This window comes from Archocentrus centrarchus, unplaced genomic scaffold (assembly GCF_007364275.1).
Source record: "Archocentrus centrarchus isolate MPI-CPG fArcCen1 unplaced genomic scaffold, fArcCen1 scaffold_36_ctg1, whole genome shotgun sequence".
Taxonomy (NCBI): Eukaryota; Metazoa; Chordata; class Actinopteri; order Cichliformes; family Cichlidae; genus Archocentrus; species Archocentrus centrarchus.
The window spans coordinates 333,650-360,883 of NW_022060263.1; the positions used below are offsets into that span (position 1 = coordinate 333,650).

General features: G+C 40.8%; 1 protein-coding gene across 1 annotated transcript in view; it reads right to left on the reverse strand.

The window, feature by feature from the left end:
- LOC115776662 (aryl hydrocarbon receptor-like) overlaps positions 1–27,234 on the reverse strand; it is a 61,951-nt gene that overhangs the window by 27,880 nt on the left and 6,837 nt on the right. Inside the window, exons 3-5 of the mRNA XM_030724384.1 lie at positions 8,521–8,612; positions 2,060–2,149; positions 64–196 (exon numbers count right to left, since the gene is read on the reverse strand). Of these exons, the coding sequence (XP_030580244.1) occupies positions 64–196; positions 2,060–2,149; positions 8,521–8,612 (315 nt within the window). The remainder of the gene's footprint in view (positions 1–63; positions 197–2,059; positions 2,150–8,520; positions 8,613–27,234) is intronic.

The following is a 27,234-nucleotide window of genomic DNA, read 5'->3' on the forward strand; positions in this document are numbered from 1 at the left end:
AAGGAGTCTGGGTGCTAACCGAATATACATTATTAAAATCATGTTTTAGGTGAGAGTGATCACCTTTGGGGGACTCCTGGCAGACAGTGGATGTTGCAGCAGCAGGAGGATTCAAAGCCCAGTCCAGGTTTCTCCTGAGCTCCTGCTGGTCCTCTGTATGGACCAGTTCATACACACTCTGGTGCATGACATCAGTCTGAGAACAGTAAAGAAAAAAAGAGTGAGCTTAGGTAAAAAAATAAATAAATATATTCAAGAATAGACATTTTTGAATATAGCTTTTTATAGACAACAAGATTATAGATATGTATTTATGACTTTTGTAAACATTTTTTGTAAAAGTGATCCAAGAAGATCATACAAAATACTGACTGCCACACAACAGCATTTGTCAGCCTTCTCTATACGGCATGTCTAACACATCCCTGAATGACACTGAATCCTGCAGTTTAGGGCGGTCGCTCCCCCTCATTAATGCTGTTTCCGTCTCTGACTTTCACTCCTCTGACTACTTTTATAGCTCACCAAGCTTTCAGGTGGCTTTTAGAACTACAACTGAATATATGCTATCATAAAAATTTAGTGACACTGCTTTCTAAGGAAGTGTTACATTTTAAGGCCTTACTAATGATAATTAACAGTTGCTAAGATACCACTAGCTAACGATTACGGTGTTAGAGGATGTTTCCACAGCACTGCTGACTTTGATTTATACACCAAACATTTTTTGTTTGTTTGTTTTGCAAGAAAAAACAAATAAAACAAAAAAACAGCAGACGATTGTTCAAAACTGCCCAGTGTGTAGTACTATGTGCTTTAGAGGTACAGATCTTTTTTTCCAACTCTGAGGATTTGGTTACTATGACATTAAATATCCACAAGAAATATGTTTCAAGTACTTCACCCTAGTTGAATGTTGCTTCACTGGTTCACCCACAATGAAATAACTAACACTGACATTTTTCAGCTCTTCGGGACCTTAAAAAACAAAGCACTCAGCACCTCATTACACTATTGTTATTTCAAGCATCTTATAAAACGAAGGTAATCCTACATCTGAAAAAGCACACGCCCCTTCATAGCTGTTACATGCAGTGTAGCTTTTTTTTCAGGGTGTTTGTATTGGTGTAAAAAAAGTTCACGATAGCAGTAAACCGGTAAGACACATTAGCTAACTTAATGAAAAAAAAACTTGTGTTTAGGATCTTCTTGGGGTCAGCTTAGGACCTGTGTGGGATCAACATAGTACCCAGGGTATCTAGTTCTCTCTAATCTATGACTCAACTTCAAACGTAACCTTCCCAACATTGATCACATTGCTCAGTATACATTTTTCAGTCACAGAGTAGTAGTAGTAGTAGTAATATCATCATCCATAAATCATTACAAATAGCAGTCACATTGGACCATACAAGCTCCACCTGCACATTTTTCTCAAAAGCTAATTTGATTTTAGTTGCTTATGTAAAACACAGTTACTGCACATTCAACTGTCCAATGAGTGTGAGCTGTGGTGCGGGATGTGTTGTGCACTGCAGGGTGCTGCTGTGACCGCTGGTTTCTACAAAAGGCCAAGCTATAAATAGTTTTTTTTGCAGTTGTCTCAGCCTCTGACTGCACCATGCAGGGAGTAGATCACTGGATCAACGACGACCTCTGAGTTGCTTCTGTCAGTTGTTGCACGCAAGGCATCCATTTATTAGCCAATCAAGCAGAGCCTAATGCCACTGTGTGTCTGTGGGATTAAATAATTACTAGGTTTGTACTTCATGCATTCATTGTGGGTTAAAATGTTAAATAAATACATAGATATTCTCAAACAGTTAGGACGCATGTGTTACTTAATATAATGTCATAATATAATATAATGTTATAATGTTCCGCATTAAGAATGACACCCATCGAGAAGGGTTCCATAGAAAGGGACTCAATATGATAACTGCTCTGTTGGTACAGTACCTGTCAACTACCTAACCGCTATGGTGCTCTGAGTTCTGGTTCTCATCACTGAGGAATGACAATTACTGGATGTAATTAGAGTTATAAAAAAGCATAACACCTGATGGAAGCCCAAGTAGTCCTGAATTGTGTGAGAGGAGTAGAAGATGGTCCCACTGGCAGTGATGACCAGGACAAATCCATTGAGAGCCTGTCAAAAGCACACAGTTAGTTACTGTAGACATTAACATGAACTCTTGATTCAATACACAATTTAGCACATTTAGGTTTTTGCTTTTAGAGGTGTGCTGACACGGGCAGTGGTAGTCAATTGCTGTCAGCTAGGCCAGCTTAACAGGAAAAACAGTATTGAGTCATGAGGTTTCCCTGTTCTTTTTTCCATTTTTAAATGTGTAATAAAAATGGCTACAGTCATTGAAATGACGTTTATAAAAAAAGATTTTTCTTGAAATCTAAATTTCACTTGCAGGGACTACATCCTGAATTAGATTTTACAACACTTTTTGTAAGAGAATGACAGATGGAATAAGCATGGATCTGAGACTGCAGTTTGGGGAAGGACAGTAAGGAATGGTGGCAGCTCCTGGGTCATGCAGAGCCCCAAAGAAGCCATCCAACAAATGTCTGAAATTCCAGACAGTGAGAGAACTTGACAGAAGAGTGAGAGGCACTTGAATCTGGTAGCGATGTGGCCAGACTTGGTGAAGAACAGAGCGTCTTGAGGTGAAGCATGCTGGGATTTTGGAAGTAGGATGTAATGGACCAATGGCTCATAAATGCTTAGAGGTGAGTTTATCTTGAAATAGAATATGGAAAGGGGGCTGCCTGACTACTGGTCAGATTTTGTAAAGGGCTGAAGATGAAACTAACGGATTTGGCGGTACTGGTTGAATTTGGAAAGCCAATTAGAGGAGAACCACCTTCCACAATAATAACCCCCAAAACCTGCAGAAGGAGCAGCACATTTGTAAAGCTGAATGTCATCAGAGCGGAACATCATGGCCACCTCCGCAGAAACAACATGAGTGCAGATAGTGACACTGAGACACAGGTGCATCCAGTGTGACTGAAATTACTGCAGATTGCAGCCTCGCAGATACACGGTGGGTCTACAGCAGTACAGCTCCTGATTAAGACTTCCCCAGAAGGTATCCTGGTTGAAATCCTGAAGATGAGCAGTGAGAATGCATAAGCAAATTCTAACGGAGTGAGCTCTTTAGCCCGAGATGAGGCTGAAGCACACATGATAATGACGTCCTCGTGGCTGTCAATTACTCCTGGGTGGTGCAGGTTGGTTGAGTGGTGGAGAAATGAGAACTGCCAAGTATTTATATTTATATTTGTTGACGGAAGTATGCTGAGACTGGGGAAGGTTTCGGAGCCAGTGGATTGGGAGAAGGGATTACTGTAGCCAGGAGAACTGAAGAGTATTTGGTTAAAGAGTTGGGGCTGAGCTGTTATAATCGGCTACATATTGCTGGGAGCTTCCCTGTCAGATGGAAGAAGGTTTGAGTTTGAGGCATGTAGTGGAAACCTGGCGTCACTGATAGGAATGAGGGGAAAAACTGGCATCCCACTGGCAGAAATGTTTGTTGATGTATTTTGCAACAGACTAACAGAAGAAAGAGAAACTGGCATACTGGGTTCAGAACAAACCACCAGCAGTGGGGAAAGGTGTATCTAGTCAAGGAAAGGGAGTGTATGACATGTGTACCCACTTCTGAAATTCAGGTAAGTTATCTCCAGTTGGTTCAAAAGTCAAAAGTGAAATGATGACCATTCAGCAACCTGAAAGGTCACCTAGAATAAAACACTGTTTTTCATTTAAATATGGCTGAAAGAGAAAGGTGGAAAAGACAACTTTGCTAGTTATTGAAGAAACATGTCTCTTTAACTATGAATCTAAAAGACTGTCAAGGCTTAAACTGGGCCAGTCTAGTCTAAAAAAATTGGCAGTTACATCTTTGAACAAAATAAGAATAGCCAACCCAAGACTGTACCTGTTGAGGTAATAATCCACTGTGGAATGATAACATAATCCTAATTCTCTTTGTGTTATTTGTATTATAACCACAAATAACATCACATTGTGGTGCATTGGTTAGTATAGTTGCATAACAGCCAGAAAGGTCTTTTTTGTTGGAGTTTGCAGGGGTGTGAGTGAGTGATTGTTTGCCTCTTTGGACTAGAAATGTGATGATCCAGTCCAAGGCACACTTTATTGCCAAAAGTATTCATTTATCTGCCTTCACACACACATGAACTTGAGTAACATCCCATTCTTAATCCATAGGGTTTAATATGATGTTGCCTAAAACAGCTTCAGCTGTTCTGGGAAGGCTTTCCACAGGTTCAGGAGTGTTTATGGGGAAATTCTGACCATCTGTGAGGTCAGACACTGATGTTGGAGAGAAGGCCTGGCTCACAGTCTAATTCATCCCAAAGCTGTTCTATCAGGCTGAGGTCAGGACTCTGTGCAGGCCAGTCAAGTTCTTCCGCACCAAACTGGCTCATCCATGTTTTTATGGAGCTGCTTTGCAGAGTCATCCATAAGGTTGCCAGACAAAGAAGCGTGATTCATCACTTCAGAGAACACATCTCCACTGTCCACTGCTCTAGAGTCCAGCTTTACACCACTGCATCCGACGCTTTACATCACGCTTGGTGATGTAAATCTGCAGCTGCTCAGCCATGAAAAATCCATTCCATGAAGCTCTCTACGCCCTATTAGCTAATCTGAAGGCCACATGAAGTTTGGAGGTCTGTAGTGACTGACTCTGTGAAAAGTTGGTGAGCTCTGTGCACTATGTGCCTCAGCATCCACTGACCCCACTCTGTCATGTCCTACCACTTCATGGCTGAATTGCTGTATTTCCCAATCACTTTCAATTTGTTATAATACCGCTAACAGCTGACTGTGGAATATTTAGTAGTGAGAAAATTTAATGTTTGGACTTGTTGCACAGGTATCATCCTACCACGGTACTACACTGGAATTCACTGAGCTCCTGAGAGCGACCCATTCTTTCACTAATGTTTGTAGAAGCAGTCTGCATGCCTAGGTGCTTGATTTCATACATCTGTAGCCATGGGAGTGATTGGATGACCTGAATTCAATGATTTGGATGGGTGAATGAATACTTTTGGCAACAGTGTATGTTTTACTTTTGAACCCTATCTGAACATTGTTTAGACGCCGGCAAAGATTTTTGCCTAGCTATAAAATCTTTTACTTCATTTAGGTGACTGCTATGACCCAGTCACGAAGCCACATGGATCACAAATGGAGGTGGTAGATAGAAAACAATAGACAAAGAGGAGACAAGAAATGAAAACATGGGAGCATATTAAGCGAAATGAAGCATATTCATTGTTTTTCTTCAAATGGGAACATCTGGCTCACATTTCCACCTCACTAAATAAGCACGTCTACCCCCAGTAAGAGAACATGTCACAAACAGACAGACATGAACCAACAAACACACACACACACACACACTCCTGCTAGTATAGTCATCTCCTTCCCGAATCAGCCCACACGTGAGGAATGACTAATGCATGGCATGGAGATGCCATGACACTCTGATAAGACATTGGTCATTCAATGCAATTAACTGCCACGCTTCCTTCAGAGTGAACATAAACACTGAAATGCCAAAGTGGAATTTTTCCACATAAACAGCCACCAATCAAAAATCTAAAATCTGTTGTATAACACAAAGAGCTCACTGTCTAAATTCCAAATGAGGCTGCATTTCTTAATACCAGATACCCCGCTGCTCTCATTAACCTCCAAACTCTAAATGTTTGCTTCACCAATTTACCTTTTGGTTTGTGGATTAACAGCCCCCCTCCCCCCCCCCCCATTAATTAAAATATAAAATACATTTAGAAATCTGGAACATTACAAAATTTCATAAGAGAAAACCCTTCAGCAGATATCTTCTGGGAGGAGAGATGAATGGACAAATATTGTGCTGCATAAGTTTGAAGAGTCAAGAACACATACACCAAATTTCATGGCTCAACTCCTTGTGGTTTTGGAGTCTATAAACCAGAAAGGTAAAACCTCATGGACAGACGGACGGTATGATGACAATATCCTTTTGCTGGATGGGAGGATAAAAACCAAAAACATAAAAAGGTCAGCCTACATCATGACTGTGATTTGTTTGCGTTTATTATTATCAATACCTAAAAGGGAAAAGTAGCACAGTTGCTAAATTCTGCCATATTTACTCTATTTTCTGAGTTTGAATAAATTATTTGCCCCTCTATAATTTACTACTCTGATGTGAAGAACAGAAAAGAAATGGGCTCAGACTTCAGAACACAACTCCATATTCCTCTGCAGGCAAACCCTCACTGTCCATCAGGAGGAAGAAGGGCCAGCCCCCTGTGGAGCACCCACCTATTGACTGATCTGCCAATGAGCTTTCATTTCTCATTTTGAACAATCTAGAGAAATCGTACGAATCAAAGCTCCGTGGAAATGTTGGAGAAAGGCAGACAGCCTATTTCCTCAGCTCTCCTGGAATGTCAGTGTGATGCATATTGGAAGGAAGTGGACTGGAAAATCAATGCAGCAGATCCCAAAAAGATCTGGCAACCAGCAAGCACTCTACACAATCACATGTACAGTACAGTTATGCACCAGGATATAATTTATTTATCTGCTAGAAATGGAAAAAAGATCTACTGTAGCTTTTCTTGCATTAATTTCTATATGAAATTTCAGCAAAATGTCCTGTGATAGCAATGCTCTCATATTATCTTATTAACATTCACTAGGTCACCAGGAACTTGTATATGATTGGGTTTGGGGTTAAGTTTTAGACACATGCTAAGAACACAAATTTTCAGAAACTACAACATATTACATTTCAAATGAAGTCTCATATATTTTGCCGTTTTACATGTCTATAAAAAGGGCTCTATATTAACCTAACCCTATATTTCAGCCTCACCCTAGATGGGTTTGCCAGTGACCTGGTGGATGTTAAGAAGTTTAATACACTACAAAGGATCAGACATTTGTTGACACCTCAATACTGTCTGAGTCTTGTGGAGCATTTCACTCCAAACCATGAGCATTTATCTGCTGCTACAGCAGTGCAGCAGTCCCCAATCTATTGGGAAGACCTTCCAAAAGACTTAGCTGCAAGGATTTTCTCCACTCAGTCACACGGCCATTATGTGATACCCATCCCCTAAGACAGGTGATAAGGCTACATGTATCAGTTTATCTACAAAGCAAAGGTTGGTGTTAAGGTCTAGTTCGTCTTTTTATAGTTTATGTTCTTTTACATTTTATGGATGAAGCTTGCTAACCAAGTTTGAGTGGCATTAGCTAACTTAGCCTCCTCTTGTCTAAGTATGGTCGCTTGTGGGAATGAAAACAAACAATGGCCAAAACACTAATGTTGAAGCTTTGAAACGCAGAATACAGAAACTCACTAGTGACATCACAGTTGCCACACCCTTGTTTTATATACCATCTACATCTAAAATGAAACTAATTCTTTTTTTTTTAGATTTTTTGTGAAGAGGAGACAGGAAAGCAGGGAGAAAGAGAGCGAATTCAGCAAAAGGCCTCGAGTAGGAATTGAACTCAGGCTGTTGCGCTTGGCTTTGTGATGTGTGGGTACCTGTTCAACCACTTAACTACCCTGCATCCTGCACCCAAAGTGACGCCAAGAGGCCCAAACCATGAACAAAAGACCCTGATAAAACCAGTAAAGACATTTTGACACAAACACTGCAGCACTGAGCATTTCTAGAAATTACACAACAGACGGACCCAAAGCTGCAAAAGTGCAAATAAATTGCTCTTGAACTCATCAGCTTCCTGACAAGGGAGCTGCAATTAACCAGTTCAGGTCATGTTTAAATGCACTGATTTGCACTGGTGTGCGAACAGGGCAGTGAATTCAAAGCAATATAGAAATGTTTCAAGGCTTTAAAATGGTGACAGATATTTATTGGCTTGAATGCCAGCACTGTACATCTGCTAAAGAAAAAAAAGATTTTAGTCACAAGTCTGGCACATAAACCACATTTATACAACACTTAAACTCCAGGCATTTTAAAGAGTAAAGACGCTGACTAAGCCCTATTATTCATGCAAAAGTAAACTTGAACATGTATTTGAACTCACTCTCATAAATATGACAGTGACTTCAATAGACTTGTTACCAGATGTGAAAACAGTAGAACCTTTGGGATATGGTAGAATGAGAGCATGGCAGTTAAAATGCAGTTAACAACTCTACAGAAATTAAATGATGAATCCTGTCAAGACAGCAAAATCTTAAAGAAATAATTGCATCAAGAACTGAGATGTTTAAGAGGTGGACATATTGTCTGTTCCAAAGTGGCAATCCCTGGGACTGAACCTCCCAATAACCATCCCCAATGAACCTAATAGCAAACTAACAATAAAGACAACATATTTGACTAATCAATAGATATTAACTATAAATCAAAGTGTAAAAATATGGTGCATTGGTACCATATTTTCACACATATACACTAGTGAGTCACATACTGTGTATAACTGACCTGCAGCAAAAGTTCACCTTCAGGGATCTTGGTATTTGTCCCTTCTGTTTTGTTGCTGCCATCCTTCACTCCATTTTGACTGTTCAGGGTGACTGCAGAGAGAAATACACAGGTTTCAGTCCTGCGATGATGTTTACAAAGCAATGCAGGGTTGTAAAATTGATGTATGTTCAGTACATTAAATGCAGGAAACACACAATGTCCTAACGAATCATTTCATGCAGTCTCCATGCAATATGCAATTTCCTGAAATCCCAAAAGATTTCTTCTCATCATTATTTCAGTCTGCCAACAAATCTCACACACCAACTGACATGAATATTTGTCAGGTTTGTAGTTCTCATTAAAGTACCTCAGCAATTATTGAATGGATTACCATGAAATGTGGAACACATCCCCACAACCTCCTGATGAATTGGTGTTTTATCATCTTCCAAATGTTGTAGGTTTAACCTAACATGTACAGGTTAGGCCAAGCCTAAGGTACATTAAACTGTGTACTTGTAAGCATAAACTTTCCAACTTTAACAGGAAGAAACCTCCAGCAGAATGATACCACCATTGCAACAAGTCAGCTCATCAAATTCCTTCCTTCTTACATATTAAACAATCAGCTGTAAGTGATTATATTGCAATGTGGAACCATTTAGGAACCACAGCAACTCAGCCACGACTGACCTATCAGTTTAAAAATGATAAAAAAAAAAAATTACATTCAATTTTATTGATATGGCTCCAAATCACAACAGATGCCTCAAGCTGCTTTATATTCTAAGGTAAAGACTCTACAATAATAGAGAGAAAACCCCAACAATCAAACAACCCCCTATCAGCAAGCACTTGGTAAGAGTGGGATGGAAAAACTCCATTTTAACAGGAAGAAACCTCCAGCAGATCATGGGTTAGGCAGCAGCAGCCGTGACTGGTTGGGGGTAAGGCGAGGGAGACAGGACAAAAGACAAAAGTCAGAGTGGTGAATGAACAGAGTGAAAAGAGGTGAATGAAATGCTCACTGCATCATGGGAAGCCCCCAGCATCCTAGGCTATTGCAGCGTAACTGAGGGAGGATTCAGGGTCACCTGATCCAGATGAAAGTATAACCTTTATCAAAAAGGAAATTTTTAAGCCTAAGCTTAAAAAATTGAGAGGATGACTGTCTCCCAAATCTATACTGGGAGCTGGTTCTACTGAAGAGGAGCCTGAAAGTTGAAGTCTCTACTTTTAAATACCCTAGGAACCACAAGTAAGTAAGATATTTCTCATTCTAGAGATTTTGCACAAATGCAAAAAAAGCAGTTTAATATGCACAGAAGGACATATTCTGGTCAAAAATGATTCCAAGATTACTTACAGTGTTACCTAGTCAATGCCATCCAGAGTATCTGGTTAGCCACCATGTCTCTAAGATTTCTATGGCCGAGTACAATAAGCTCAATTTTATCTGAATTTAGAAGCAGGAAATTAGAGGTCATCCAGGGCTTTATGACTTCAAGACATTCCTGGTGTTTAACTAATTGGTGTGTGTCATCTGGCTTCCTGGATAGATAAAGCTGGTATCATCTACATAGCAATGAAAATGTATGGTATGCCTTCAAATAATACTACCTAACATGTATAATGTACATAGAACTGGTCCCAGGACAAAACTCCATAATTAACCTTAGTGTGTGAAGAAGACTCCCTCAAATTACCCTTTGAACGTAATATTGTTATAATGATTTATCTCTATAAAGTAAGATAATGAGCTGCAGTGATGTCATGAGAAATCCAGCAGTGATCAAGCACATTAATGTCAGACTCCTGCTCCAGCGCTGTGCTGCGACCTGTGATGACCTCCGACCCTGACCAAGCTGTATGGTACGATTAGTTAACTGGGTTCTGGGTCAGAACTTTTGTCATCGGCAAACAGGTTTAATAAGGACTTTTATGAGAGGTGGGGCGGTCTAATACAGGTGCCAGAAGAGACACTGGATAGCAAACGCACAGTGCAGAGAGTCTGATGTGACTGATGTGGCATGAGACAGAACCTTGGCTGAACAACCCTGATCTTATTCCCACGAAGATTTAGTGGATCAACTTTTTGAGATGCCACTGAATACAATGTGTGACATAATCCAACATAGTGGCAAAGAAGTGGGAACTGTTCACAGCTGGAGAAAAATGATACAGTGGGTTAAAAAACAGGGTGATAGAGGTTACATGCTTTGCTTTGTAAGTCATGTAACTAACATCCTGGTCCTCTCTTTCACATCCTCTCCCTCATCCTATGCCTCTGCTTCTACTATCTCACATTACATGGGAAAACTGATAGTAAAATGATGAGTTAATGTGGGCGATTACTGTAAATTTTGAAAATAAGTAAATGAAAAACAGCAGTTTGCAGATTTTAAATGTTTAAATGTCATGGACACCAAAAACTCATGAGGAAAATGTAAGATAATAAATCAAGTAAGAAAATAGGTTATTTTCTCATAAGTTCAGGCCCACATTCACATGCTTAGGACCATCATTCACTTTACTCTGTACAGTTATCTGCATGCACTATCTACAACAGTAACTGCTGTTCATTTTACAGTATTTCTAAAACACCAAACCCCATTCCCTAAACCAAATCCACAGGAGCCTACGTGAACTTCTCCAATCACACACTCTTCTGGCCAAACTGCAAACACAGTTCTGGCACTTAGACACATCCGGTGCAGCTCAGTCACTCTCTTTTGCACAACAGCAAACACATTCTCAGTCACTGAACACACTTCACACGTGTGTTGCTGAACCTTAAACACTGGCAGCAGAATGTGAACACAACTCCAGCACCACTGTCATCTTTTACACACCGCAACTCACAGTTGAACACACTTGTCCAATGATGTGAGCAGACCAACTGGGCAGGATAAAAGTCACTTCAGTGTGCAGGTGGCACATGAGCATCTACAATGGACAGACACACTCCGAGAGGCAGAGGAGGAAGAGCGCGTGTGAGAGGTGGAGAACGAGGAGGAAGAGGAAGAGGACGACTGAGAAAACAAACCATGTCCTCGTCCACAGGATGACCATGAGGGAAGCAGGACAAAGGGTCCAACCCAATCTGAGCAGATTCTCTGTGGCAGCATCATCAGGACATTCACTGGTCCATGCTGTACAACATCTGACACACAGTCTGCCACACTGCAAGTACTGTGATGTTCTTTACAGTGCAATGTCCACATTCGTAAGTGCACTCCACCTTTCCCAGAACTGAACAACAACCACATGCAGGTGGCAGGAACACCCTTTTCACACAACATGTGGAAGTCCCTGGCCAGCGGGGTGGCAATGTCACCCTCTGTGCAGCCATTGGTAACTGAGGGGTCCTCCACCGTCATGCTAACCTGGGGCCATGCAACCACGGACACCTGTTCACATTCCTGGGTGGTCTACAGGATTGTATGGCTGCACGTGAACAGCTGGATCAGCAAGCAGTGCCTCCTGTATACGTCATAGTTTGGGACAATGTGAACTTTCACCGTGCTGTCCAGATACGCGAGTGGTTCACAAACAACCAGCGCTACATGAACGTGTTTCATCCACCTTACAGCGCCTTCCTCAGTCCAGTACAGGAGTTTTCTCTGCGTGGAGGTGGAAGGTGTTTGACCGCCAGGGAGAATATACTGGAGGCAATAGAACACGCATGTGACGATGTTACTGTAGAGTCCTGTCAAGACTGGATTCGGCACAAAGGGGGTGTTTCCCCCATTACCTGGCACAGGAGCGCATTTTGTGGATGAGGTCCTCTGGCCGGACCTTGCACACAGACATGATGGCGCAGAATGAATCTGTATCCTGCAGTGCGGTGTTTTTCATGTGTTTTTTTAATTTTTATTTCTGTTTTGGTCTACATTCAGCACTGTCATGTCACTCTGACTATGGCAGTGGTTTGTGTTCACACTTGAAAGAAACATTCTCTGTTGACTACAGAGGATGCTGTGTCTTAAATTATTTGATGTAGTGTGTAACAGATGGTCTTTGTGATGGTCTAGATTTATTACTTGCTGTGTGTGATCTGCCCACAGTGTTTGGTTTGGCACACAGGTAACTGATTTTTGCAGTTTGATTTTGATGGGAAAGTATTGGATTTGGGGAAATTAGCTTGAGTTTTTGCATTTGTGTTTAAGGTTTTGGGGAAATGGGCAGTGGACTCAGAAAATGTGAGTTAGTAATTCAGAAATACTGTAACCAGTTGTATTTCCAATCAACCTATCTCAGTCATGTTAAATTAGTAGAATTCACCTTGGTTGCAGATATTCGCAGAAAAAAGGAATAACACAAAACAGCACATACAGCTGCAAGAAGTATGAGCTCCCTGTACAAAAAATATCCACTTAAAGCAAAGGAACTTCATGTGGGGATATATGCTGGCTGACCTAATTGCTTGCATGTTCTAACACTATGTGTATGGCTGGTTTCTTGGAAACAGTACCCTGAAATCATGGATTAGCCCATGAACCATTATGAGGATGGTTGCATGTCCATTTGTAACTGTATTTTTTTTGGTCAAAGTTTCCACAGATGAGGAAGTAAATGGAAGTACATCCTGAAAGACTGCATAAATCAGGTTGTGTTTCTTTGCTCTGCTGGCAACTGAAGAGGAAAACTATTACTGGTGGTGGACATGGATAAACTCCAAATGCCCATGGAAGAAAGGAATCTCTGCTGTGAGACTACAACTAGCAGAGTTTCACCTCCCAAATCAACTGCTGGAAACAAAAACCAACTCCACTAACCATACAGTTCATACAGTTCTTTGAGTCAGAGGTGCAAAATTCAGTTTAGAAGCTGCAGGGACCATGTGCTTTTTGTCCTAATATCTATCAGTGTTGGGCCCCTCCCTGCGCTGGAGGGGTCTGTGCCCACTTGTGTGCACCACCGTGTGGGGTGGGTTGGCCCACGTCAGGGTGTCTGGCTGGCATTCTGGAATTCTGGGCCCCCCCCCCCCCAATTAACCAATTAACCTAACCCCACAGACTGCATGTCTTTGGACTGTGGGAGGGAACCCACGCAGACATGAAGAGAACATGCAAACGCCACAGAGAAAGAGGCCCAGGCCAAGGAATCAAACCCAGACCTTCTAGATGTCATTGTAGCTGTGAGGCAGCAGTGCTAACCACCATGCCAGCGTGCTGTAATGTCAATTAAAAAAAAAATAAAATCAGGTCCTTACTCTAATCACCGTGGTGTAAATGATGTTAGGATGTTTCTTTTTATCTTCAGCAACCACCAGGTTCCTGTTTGGAGTTAGCGGTCCAGTTAGGTGAAATTGCCAATAAAAAAGGTAGAAGTGAACCTAACCAATTTGGCATGTGGCAAATTGAAATCCTATCACAAAATATCTCTTTCAGTTACCAAACTTATGCTTGTTTATCGTGCAGCCTAACCCAGACCCAACACCTAAATGGTTCTTCAGAGACCTGGTGGATGTAAAGCTGTTAATGTCATGAATTATGGACTTTTGACCATAATGCACAACAGGGAAACAGGTAAACATTAACTCAGAACACACCTTTAATAAAGCTGTTCAGCAGTCCAAAAAAATAAAGTCCACAAACAGCAACCCAAATCCAGCATAAACACATGAGGACAGGTTAACAGACACGGAGACAAAGCCTCAAAGACACAAAATGTAAATGGAACTAACCAGTGAACTAAGACTGAAAATGCTAAGTAATAACACAAAGATGAAAATGTAGGAAAACAATAAGCAAACTAATAATCAAACAGAAAGTATTTAATAATCAACAGAACTTGAAAGTATAAAAACTTGGACTGTGCTGGGTCAAAGACCTAGGACCCTGACAGTTCATCTAAATGCAGAAAAAATTTTTAATTTCCATCTTTCCAAGAATTACAGGATCAATTATTAATACTTCTTATTAGTTGGTGCCTTTCAAAACACTCAAGGTAACTTTACAACACAAAATTAACAACAAGATCAATATTAAAGATACTTAAAATCCTGAAATAATATATAAATATTAGGGGTGGGACTTTAACGCGTTAATTTCGATTAATTAATTACGGGGAAATTAACGCGTTAAAAATTTTAACGCATTTTAATCGCACTTTGCACCGTGGAACGTTTCTCAGTGCACGAGTTCCCGGCATACAGATTATATCGACGCACAATGTCCAAATTAGGGGCCGCATCCTGCGAAGGACCCGGCCCACGTCTTTCGCAGCCCACGAACACCACAAAGGCCGGAAGTGAGCGGCTAGCCTTCATATCAGCTGCCGTCACCTCTGCGTAGCTCATGTCGCCTAGCAACCGTGAGTGCGAAGCACAGCTGTGTAAAAGCAGCTGTTAAACGGAGAACGAACTTTTTCTCCTTTTTGTGGTTTAATTTTAAGTCTTTAATTCAAAATAAGCTGTTAAAACAAGCATAACACATTTCAACATCAAAGAATACAGCTGAGCTAATGATTAATTTCCAACTATAACAAGTGAGACATTAATGTTGAATAAAACTATCCAGTTATGATGCTTAACTTTAATTTCAGGAGTTTGCTTATCACAGGAGCACTTCCACCCTTCGTTGGTCTGTGTAGCAGACTGGTGGGAAAATGAACAACATTTTGAAGTTTAAGCTTATGTATATTGATTTATTCATCAACTAAACTTAAATTAATATTTCTTATGTCAAATATTGAAATGCGATTAAAATGCGATTAATTTCGATTAATTAATTACAAAGCTTGTAATTAATTCGATTAATTTTTTTAATCGAGTCCCACCCCTAATAAATATAAAACATATAAACACAAGAAACACTCCAAAAGAACAAATCTCCACCAAGGCAGTATTTACTTTTAAGGGAACAGTATTGTATTTTGTATATATATTAATTTGTTTTCTGTGTTATTTGTATACTTTAAATTTGTAGTGCAGTAAAATTCAGATAAGGATACTGTGACAGGCGTTTACTCTGATTACACATGTAGGAGGTGGTAATGGCTAATAGGTACTGATTTATAAATAACTGGAGCTGTATAACTTGAGCTTATTATACAATATAGTACATTTCTATTAAACTAGGCAACTCTTTCTCTTTCTCTTGACAATAATTTCTGCACAGATTGCATTTGGGGGTCAAGTTGAATGAAAGGCAGATGTTAAATGTAAAAATGACCAAAAAGTAATTAAATTGACCTTGAAGACCTTGGTGGATGTAAGCCAAAATTTAATGGATTGTTAACATGACCCCACTCTACACCCATGCAAAGTTTCATCAGAATTTATTCAAAACTTTTCAAGCTATTGTGTTTACAGACAGAATGACACACAAGCATGCACACACATGCTACCAAAAACATAATTTCCTTGGTGGAGGTAATTATGAGACTCTTCCAGGGCAGTAGGTTTTGAAATTACTGTGGTGGACACGGCATGCTTGATCCCATCAGCGGGCCCCATGTCAGCCCTTGCCTAACGTATCTTCCCCAGTAACTGATAGATTAAACCTGACAAACAAGCAGTGACCCTGAAAATCAGGCACTCTCATACTCAGCTGGCATTGGAGGCATTTTATTGCAATGTGTTGTCTACAAGAAGTAAAAGAGAAGCTGGAAACAAAAGGTCTATTGTCATACTAGGTTCATGAGTTTCCCTTAAATTTTTGTACTTATTATGCTGGTGTAAGCTTCAGTACTGAGCTGTAAGTGCTCAAAGGTTCAGTGTCTCTTCTTAAATTCAGAATATTCTTGTTCTGTGCCTCATTTTAAAAAATGTGAACCATCAACTGAAACATTTAATACAATGGTGTGCTGTACTCCCTTAAAAGAACAACTCAAACAGACTCAAAAACCAAAATAGAAAGAAATGGGAGACTTGGTTGCACCACTGAGAAAAAAGAATAAGTTTCTCACAGTCTCTAACCAGACTGTTGGATTTTAAGCCCCAGTTACTCAGGCCTACAGGCCTTTCACTGACCCCCTGGTAAGCACTGGTTGCTAGGGAAAAACGTAATCCCAGATGAGTTAGTGAACGGTTGTGTGAGGTTGCAGATTGCTGCAGTCGCATGTAGTTTGCATGGAATGCAGTAATGTGCCATCTAACCTCCAAGCAGAAGTCAAAGTTGGAAAAAATTCAATGCAAACTTGGAAATGGAGACCGCTCACTTTCAAAGTAAAAGCTGCACCTTTTGAAATGTGTTGGTTTTGGTGGTAAGGGAAAACGTATTTTGAAGGCAGGCTTTTTCCATTTCTGGTTTGTTTCTCCTGCAACATCTGTATGATCAGCTGTTCCCCAGCCTCAACAAACTGTTCTCCTTAGGACAATATAATACTTCTTGGACAGGAGAAAGACTTTGCTACTGAACATCACTCATGCAGCAGCTCCGTTTTCTCCAAAACTTTAGACAAAACTGTCCAAACATCATTTGTCAGAAACAGCCAAGTAAAGCTGAACTAATACAATCCAGATCTTGACACCTTCAGAAGGCAAATCTGTCATGGCCCTACATCCTTGACCCAGTGTTTTGAGTTTGTTTTAGTTCTTAGTTAAGAGTTTTCTTATTATGATTTTCTATATTCTTGTAATTATGATTTGGCGTTTCTACTTTCTTTGTAGGTTATATTTTAATCTTTCAGTTTTCAGCTCATCCTGCTTTCCCTGTGTCTTCTTGTTACTGTATAAGTCTCTGTCTGTGTAAGCTGTTCACATGTTGTGTGTTATCTATATTTATAGATAATTCATAGCGAAAGTAGTAAAACTTTCTTAATCTTAATCAGTGCCTGTCCAGTGCATTCAGTACTCACAGTATAAATGAAACAACAGCTGCCTGAAGGTAAAGAGTCTATTGTAAATAGACAGAACACGCCAACAATCAAGTGTTCAGCTATGAGCAGCACTTGGTGACAGAGGGAAGGAAAAACTCCCTTTTAACAGGAAGAAACCTCCAGCAGAACCAGCACGTGGAGATAAGGCTATAAAATAACTTGTTATCTAGAGATTTATAATTACTTGAGCTACACAGATGAAGCTACACAAAAACACCACTGTGCTCTGTAACAGGAACAGGAAGTGATATGATACCACAGTGAGAGCGCCACAATGATTTCACATAACAAATGCACGAAGGCTCCTTTACCCTTGGTTCACCTCATCATAATTTTTTTAAAAAAAACCTGTCATTACCAACAGCTGCTTTAGGATCACCAATTAACTTGACAAGCAGGTCTCTAGATGGGTTCTTAGAAACTTCTTGCTGTGAGGTGACTAACGCACCAATGTGCTGCCTGGCTATTTCTTATATTGGCTAAATCGTGTAAATGATCTAACTACACTACAAGTTCAGAAGGTTAGATAGTGTTCTACTCTTTCCTAGTCCATGGTAAATGGACTGTAAATTATATGACAAAATTTTAAATGAAACCACAATCTTTCACTGGAAACTAACCAAGTCGTTATTGGTGACTAAACGTGAGCAGCGAGGGAAAAGTTTCTACCTCGGTGAATACTTCACCACACTGTACTCGACCCTGACAGCTTCTCTAAGGAGGTCAGTCATCACATGGGCCCCTTCACCAATAATATCTAATCATTTGCTAAGAATCTTGGTATTATTTTTAACCAGTGTTTGAATTTTGAATTCCACATCTACAGGCTCATCGTGTCTTGTTTTTTCATCAGCAGCACTGCAAAAGTCAAACCTTTACTGTTACCAATAACTTTAGTTAGTACACATTTTGATTTTCTTCTGTCTCAGTTACTGTAACTCAGTTTTCATATGCATCTCTCAGTTTTCACTAACCTGTCTTCAACTCAGCACCTAGGCTGCTAATGAAAACTAGTCAATACTCACATCTTCTATATTCTTGCTTCCCTTCAGTGGCTTCTAGTGAAATTTAGAATCTTTAGATGCATCTAAAGTCCTACATGGCCAGACTCCTGCTCATATAGCTGATCCTATGAAACCTCATTCCAGCTTCTCCAGCTGGGCTTCTCCAGTGATCTGATTAGACTGCTGACTATTCCATACTCTTACTTTAAATCCAGAGGAATCCATGCTTGTGAGGACAACAGAATGAGTGATTTGCTTTAAATGACAGATGAAAAGTAATTTTATGTGTTTCTATGTTATGTACACCTGTTTAATGTATTTATTCATCCAAACTATGAAGCATGGTGTAACTATGTAAGTCCTATACAAATAAAGTTATAAGTTGTTATAAGGATAAAGTTCAACTGAGTGTGACATTTTCTGCTCAGGTGTTAGGGGAGATCAAGCTTTTTCAGCTATTGCCCCTAAACTGTGGAATGAGCTGCCCCCTCATGTTAGGTCAGCCTCCACTGTGCCTGTTTTTAAAGTGCACCTTAGAACTAATTTGTATTCTTTGGCTTTCAATTCAATTCAGTTCAATTCAATTCTATTCTATTCAATTCAGTTAATTTCAGTTCAGTTCAATTCAGTTCAATTCAATTCAATTTTATTTATATAGCGCCAAATCACAGGAAATAGTAGCCACAAGGCGCTTTGTATTGTGGGTAAAGACCCTACAATAATACAGAGAAAACCCAACAGTCAGAATGACCCCCTGTGAGCAGCACTTGGTGACAGTGGGAAGGAAAAACTCCCTTTAACAGGAAGAAACCTCCAACAGAACCAGGCTCAGGGAGGGGGGGTCATCTGCTGAGGGGGGGGAGAGACAGGACAAAAGACTTTCAAGTCGGAGTGAGAGCAATTTTGTCTTTTGTATTATTTTTGTGATTGCTTGGATATATTTATTGATGTGTTTGTGTGTGCGTGTGCGTGTGTGTGTGCGTGTGTGCGTGCATGTAGGGTGTATTTATTTTATTTTGTTATCCTTTTTGCATTTCCAGCCCTTTGGTCTACCTTGTTGTTTTAAATGTGCTTTATAGATACATTTGGATTTTTTGGATTCAGTATGGCGTGATTCAAATAAAACCACATCCCAGTAGCCGTCTTCTCAGCGCTCTTCTAGCACACACAACCAAATGATCATTTGATTTGCTGTGCATTCATTAAAACAGCACCAAACAGAATCTCACAGGGTGCCAATCTACAGCAACTGTGTTAAAGAACTGATGACAACATGACAAAAACAAATTTAAGCTCTGATTGTCTCATTATCCCCTCTACTAAGCAGGGCAGGAGTCAGTACGTGTCAGCATGTGCACACATACAGTGCCTGCATGCAGAATGTGTGAGGGTGAGTTTGTGTGTTAACTATTCTACCACGCTGTGAATGACTGAGAGTAAATATAGAATGTTTCAGCTCCTGCATTAAATGAACATGCAATACACTTGCCCCACCCCCACATCCACCAACACATAATGTATACTCTGGCACAGATATAGAGGCTGAACATACATGGTTGCTAATGCAGGCAGGAAAACATGCACCCTGCACTGCATTCATGTTGCCTGAGGTTTGTTTTTTTTTCTTTTGGATCACATGGTTGCATATTTGCTGATAGAAGGTGATCCAGAGAGGTGCGAGGAGGTGAGGACTGATGGGATTTGGGTGGGGTAGGGTAAGGTGGGGAAGGGTCCCCACTGATTAGCATGTTTTCCTTTCAGTGGCCGGAATTCCTGGCATTAACGAGGCTGGGGGATGGGGATAAGCTTTTTAGAGATGGGACTGGCAGATGAAGGGAGGGAGGCTTGTCATGAAGGCATGGCCAACATGAAACAGACATCATGTCACAAGACTTTCAGAATGGCCACACTGCTTACATAACCAATCGTGGAGCTGCAGGCGGGATAAGTGTGACAAACTCATGCGCAACAGATATATTTCCAGCTGTGTGCCAGTCTTATGTGTCTTGTAAAATGGTATATTTTTTTTATTTTTACTTTATTGAGCAATGTCCTCCATTGTTTTTAGAAGTCAAGCATATAGCAGCACATTCTATGGCTGTATCCACTCAATAAATCTGAGCTGACTGAATGAATTCATATGAATTAACGACCGGTACACCTCAACATGATGCTACCTAACCGCAATTTCCATAAGGAGTTGTATGAGATGCAGGATCACTTTGTTTTTTTTCTCATAATTAATTTTCCTTTTCCATGTTTGGATGCAGAGGGAGGTGTATGATCTGTATGCTGTGTTTGTTATAATGACAATGGTGTGACTGTGAAAGCTGAATGTTTCAACTTGGGATTTGAATAATTTGCAAGCCATCTAGATTCTCTCAAGATTTGTGACATCACAATCATGCTGACCATCTTTTTGTATAGACTGCATGGATTATTTAAACCATACATTAATACATAAATTATTGTACACATTTATAAAACTTATTTTGTGCTTGAGGATCATATACACATTTGTGACCCTTTTGAAACTAAGTTCACTCAATATTGTAGGACTTTGTGAGACTCTAGCCAATAAGTTTGTGACTAAGGTCTACAAATGATTCATCACCTTTCAAGTATCTGAAAGCCTTGCAAAGACACTATTGATTGATTTGTGGAGTTTAGCTAGATCCTGATTTTTTGGAGCCAGAAGATGGAGTGCTAAATTACCAGCAAGCAAGCTGTATCCATCCGCTAGGTGGAAACTGGGTTGAGTATGATGAACCACAAAACATACACGACTCAGTGAGAGCCACAGGTATGTGGACTGTTTCTGTCCATTCAGGCTGCATTTTTCTAATTGAAACTTAATTTAGGATTTTTTTTCAAAAGTCTTAGTTTTAGGAATCCTACAACACAGGAAGAGTGTGAAGACTGGGTGAAAACTGTAAAGGTTAAACATTCAAGTCTTTTAATCCAATTTTCCTGTGATTTACAAACCTTACCCTGTGATTTACTAACACAACACTGACATCACTGAATAAAAGTTCATTTAGCAAATATGTTCACAATACTTTCTGTGATATTTGGTACAGGGCAGGTACTTGGATGTGGTTAATATTCATTCACCCATTCTTACAAGCGCTTTGCGCTACACCTGCTTTTTACCTTACATTCACACACACACACACACACACACACACACACACACACACACACACACACACACACACACACACACACACACACACACACACACACACACACACACACAATAAACACATCAGAGAGCAACTTGGATTCAGTATCTTGCCCAAGGATACTTTGGGATGCAAACCGGAGCAGCCAGGAATCCAAACAGCAACCTTTCAATCGGTAGGTGACTTGCTCTACCTCCTGAGCTACAGCCACCCCTAAAAGAATAAAGTGATCATTTTCTGTGGGTTTATTAAAACAAGCAATACCTTTCACAGTGCATATAGACCATATGCAATCAGCCAACACCAAACCACAGTAAAGACAGTCCAGCTGTGGTTCATACAGCAGGAGTTATGAAATCTTCACTTATATCTACAATAGCATCTTCAGAGACCTGCAGGTCACTTTAACAAAAGATACCTCGCTATGAATAAAATAACAGGAGTAATAATAATTAGTAATATATCTGGTTCACTATAGGTCCAAACATGAATGTGGTTATGCAACAACCTTTGAGTGATGGCAGGTTTGAGTCTTGCTGGCTGCATTTAAAACTGAAGGAACCTTTCCAGAAAAAGACGAGAAGGTCCAAAGGACACTGGGTCAATTAGAGGGGACAGGAAGAGGGAAATGGACGATCCAGCCGTTTGGCTGCAGGCAGAGTCTCTTCCAAGAAACCCAAGGCCATCTTTATTGGCTCAGTTCTGTCATCTAGAATCTCATTAAGTGTTTCTTTGCTGTAAACACTGTAGTCAATCCCAAGGGAATATTCCTCAGTATCACCAAAGCTCATCTAATAATTTAATATAAACCAAAAAAAGGAGTAAATGAACAGAAATTAAACAGCCGCTGTACTGCCACACATACTGTACTCCATGTAGAGCATGCTTTTAGGCATGAAGAGCAATTATGGAACAATTTTCAGTTTTGAATTGGAACTGTTCACTGTAGCCACAAATTTTTTATTTTATACAATTTGCACCATTCCCACAATCTGTGATCATCTTGGAGCATCTCATAATGGATGGCAGGAATGGATCACCATCAATCAGGAGCTGGTCCAGAAGCTGATATCCAGCATGGCACAGAGAACTGCAGGAGTTATAAAGCAGAAGGGTCAGTTGTAAAGACTGACACTTTGCATAAATTAGATTTATTTGACAAACTGTTATGTTATGACTGTTCGTCACTGTATCAAAGAAACATATATAAAAACAATGTGTCGAAGATAAAATTTGTTCCACTGTCAAAATGACTGTAACAGGCATATCCCGGATTCTCCACTGCATGTTATGTTATCTGTGACTGGACTGCTACAAACACTGCATGTGATCTGTCAAAGCAGAACTTTTCCAAAAGTTAGAGAGCTCCCAGGAATGTGGTGTGAAACTCTCAGGCCAACATGTGAACCTTACAAAGGTGTTGACAGTTAACTCATCAACAGAAAATGGTTCAATATTTCACTCGTTATCTCTAACAGTACTTATGCCACACATGGAGGATGAATGATCCAAATGCCAAACAACAGCTGTGAAGATGTACTGTATCTTATAGCTGACAGTGTGGTGGGGTGATCCTTGTGTCTATGGTTTTAAGAGCGTTAACGACACACATATCTTCAGACTGGATGAGTCCATTGTAGCTGCTGACAATAACAAAGATGGCAGCTGGCTCGGATAATAGTGTCAGCCAGATTAAACAGGCTCTGCCAGATCTTTGTCCAGCTCCTGCAATGCATTTAAATGGATGCTCATATAAGATTTTAAAAGATACCCTATTGATGTAGAAAAACTTTGTGAAGCAATGCATTTTAATTCTTAATAAAATCAGGGCTCTCTCTGTGTTTAACAGTTCCTCTTAACATCTACGCAGAGTGTTGAAGCAGTGGCAGCACTCCCGGAGTGCACTGGAGCTAAGTCCAGACCACCTAGCTTTGGATGCTTGTGACAAGCTGAATTTGTGCTGTTTACATACAGCAAATTACAGCTGACTGCAGAGGCAGCCTGGAGCACTGGGCCCTAAGGGCTCCACAGAGCTGCTTCCTTTATGTAAGAGCCCTGAGCTCGTTAATTACTTAGAGACTGTCCAGGAAGTAGGCTAATGCAGTTAGACAAGAGGTTTTGTCTATAGGCTACACTTTGACCTATTGCTACTGAAATCCACTATCAATAATTCACTGTGACAGTTTGAGTAGCTAGCAAATGCTTCTATATGTTCATGGATGTGAATAACAATTCATAGCTCTCAAACAGAATGAAGTAAATATGTCAGAAGCACACTTTGATTTTTTTCCCCTCATCACAGAGCCACAAGGCAAAAATAAGAAACGCATTTGCTGCACAAATGTAATCATATCACGACTGCTGTAACCTGTCCGTCTCAACCCAAACAGCCATTTCAGAAAGCTGCAGCCTTAAACAAACATTGCTCTGCCTCCATTTCATAAATTCTTTAAACTCCGGGGTTTCTCTCAATTATTAATGCTTCGGGAGCCGCCGCACTGCAGCATTCGCCTTGAAAGATCACCACCTAAAATAACCATGTCTTCATTCTGAACTGCAGGCAACTCTTTATCATGCTTTGATGTACAGTTTTAACAGACTCCAAACACAGATCTTAATCCTCATTTACGTGATGTCAAACAAATGCACACATAGACACAGGTCTTAATGAAATATTGAGGGCCCTTCCCTGTGAAAAAATCATCAGAAGAAGGCAGCAGAGTCTCAGATATTCTGGGAGCTGTTGGGTAACATGTAGGACAAGCACAAAATGAGTACCATGACTGTTGTGACACAATTGCCACGGTTGAAAATAACAGGGCATTTAAAAATAGCTGCTATTTCCTGTTCACATTAACTACACACAAAAAAAACAGTCTTCAGGTGCAGTTTGCTGGATTCTATTGGTTTCTAGCATCACAGTGGTTAACACAGCAAGAAAATCCTGTGCATGACCTTCTGTCTGTGTTGGTTTCCTTTGGGTACTCGGGCTTTTCCAGAGACATGTATGTTAGGTTACTTGGTGATGGAAGGTAGATACAGTATATAAAGTGAATAGAATGAAGAGCTGTATTATTGCATGGTTAAATATAGCTGATAGTCTAAAGAGCTCTGACTGCTTACATTCAGTTCAATTCAATTGTAGTTATATAGCACCAAATCATAACAAACAATCAAGATCAATTGAGGCACTGTATATTATACAGTAAAGACCATACAACATTCCATTCATTTATACTGCATCAGTGAGGTTAACTGGAATAGCATGGAAGCACAGTACACAAATTGACTTATTCAGTCTATTTTCCTCATTCAAATGAGTTTATCATACTGGCAAAAAAAACTAAAATCACACCTGATATCACAGTCAGGGGGACTTCATACTTTGCTGTTTTCAAAAATTGAACATAGCATTAGCTAGTTAAACCATCCATCCATCCATCCATCCATTTTATTCCGCTTATGTGGGGCTGGGTTAAGGGTCAGCAGCTTAAGCAGAGATATCCAGACCTCCCTCTCCCCTGCTCACCTCCTCCAGCCTATCTGGGGGCATACCAAGGCGTTCCCAGGCCAGCCGAGAGATATAATCTCAGATGCCCGATGCTACCTCAACTGGTTCCTTTCGATTTGGCACTGTAGTGACTCTACTCTGAGCCCTTCTTGAATGACTGCACTCTTCACCCTATTGCTAAGGGAGAGGCCAGCCACCCTTCAGAGGAAGCTCATTTCTGTGGCTTGTATCTGTGATCTCATTTTTTCGGTCACTACCCAAAGCTCGTGACCATAGGTGAGGGTAGGAATATAGATCCACTGATGAATCGTCAGCTTCACTTTTATGCTCAGCTCTCGCTTCACCACAATGGTCTGGTGCAATGTCCGCATCACTGCAGCAGCAGCCCCAGTTCATCTGTCAACCTCCAGCTCACCTCTCCCTCACTAGTGAACAAGACCCTGAGATACTTAAAACTACTCCAATGGGGTCAGCAACTGGTTCCTGACCCAGAGTGGACACTCCAACCTTTTCCGGCTGAAGACCATGGCCTAAGACTTGAAGGTGCTAATTTTTACACCCACTGCTTCACATTTGCTTCAAACTGCTCTAGTGCCAGGTGGAGGCCAGCACCCGATGAAGCCAACAGGACCACATCAGATGCAAAAATTATGAACAGAACTGGTGACAAAGGACAGCTCTGGTGGAGTCCAACACCCACCGGAAACAAGGACCAAGCACTCACTGCAGCTGTACAGGAACTGAAAAGCCCGTAACAATAGGCTAGAACCCCATATTCACACAGCACCCCCGCAGGAGACATGCCTTCTCCAAGTCCACAAAACACATATAAACCTGTTGGACAAATTCCCACATGCACACTCAAATATCCTTGAGAGCATAACAAGCTGGTCCAGTGGTTCCATGACCAGGATGAAACCTCCATTGTTCCTCCTGAATCTAATGTTTGACTAACGGGCTAACTCTCCTTTCCAGCACCCTGGAATAGACCTTCCGGGGAGGCTGAGGAGTGTGATATCCAGATAGTTGGAGTACGTTCTTAAAGATGGAAACCACCACCCCAGTCTGCCAATCCAGAGACACCGCCCAAGATCTCCACACAATGTTGCCGAGGCATGTCAATAAAGTCAACAAGATCCAGAGCCTTCAGGAACTCAGGGTATATATCCTTAGTTGAAGTTAGCAGCAACCCACCCACACTATACCTCTGAATAGAGCACTGGCTTCCCCTCCTGGCTAGATCCCTGCTTCACCTTCGGTGTCCACCATCTGGTTTGCGGATTACCACCACAACATGCAGCCACATCTCTGTGTGGTGGCCTTAACAATGGAGGTGCAGAACATAGTCTGTTTGGAGTCAGTGTCCTCAGCCTCCCTTGGAATGCTGCCAATTTTCTGCTGGAGGAGGAAGTTGAAGATCTCATGGACCAGGGTGTCTGCCAGGCAATCCCAGCATACCCTCACTATATGTTTAGGTGTGCCGGGTCTGTCCAGCATCCTCCCCAGCCACTTGATCCAGCTCACCACCATGTGGTGATCAACTGAGCGCTCAGCTTCTCTCTTCACCTGAACGTCCAGAATATACGGCCACATGATACAATTATGAAAGTGATCATCGACCTGCAATGTAGGGTGTTCTTTTGACACATTCAACTTATGTTTTAACATGGTGTTCGTTATGGATAAACTGTGATTTGCACACAGAGCCCCCCTCTGATTCAGATCAGGCCTTTCCTCACAATCTTTCCCCTCTAGGTCTCACTGTCATTGCCCGTGCACCCCACCCAGTAACTCCCAAGAAGGCTGGGTACTCTTAACTGTCGTTAGGCACATAAGCATAGTTCAATCAAACCACAAAATCAAACACAAGAACAGTAATAATGAGATAATTGCCAGCCCACATCAGCTAATGGCTTAAGTGCTGTAACATTGACAAACAGAGAAACATACCAAACTCAACAACTTGATCCCCTCTAAAAAAGGGTGCCAATCAGTGGATGAGTAAAGGTCTAACTACAAGAGCTTCACCAATGATCGTCATAATTTTCTATCTTTTTTGGAACAGTGTATCATTTTTGGTTCTCAAATCACAATATCTGTGCACGCACCAAAGCAGAGCAGAATCTGCACTGGCTTTCACAAGATTCATCTGATACTTTTTACCAGAAGATCAGATTTTGCCATACATACATATATCCATCAT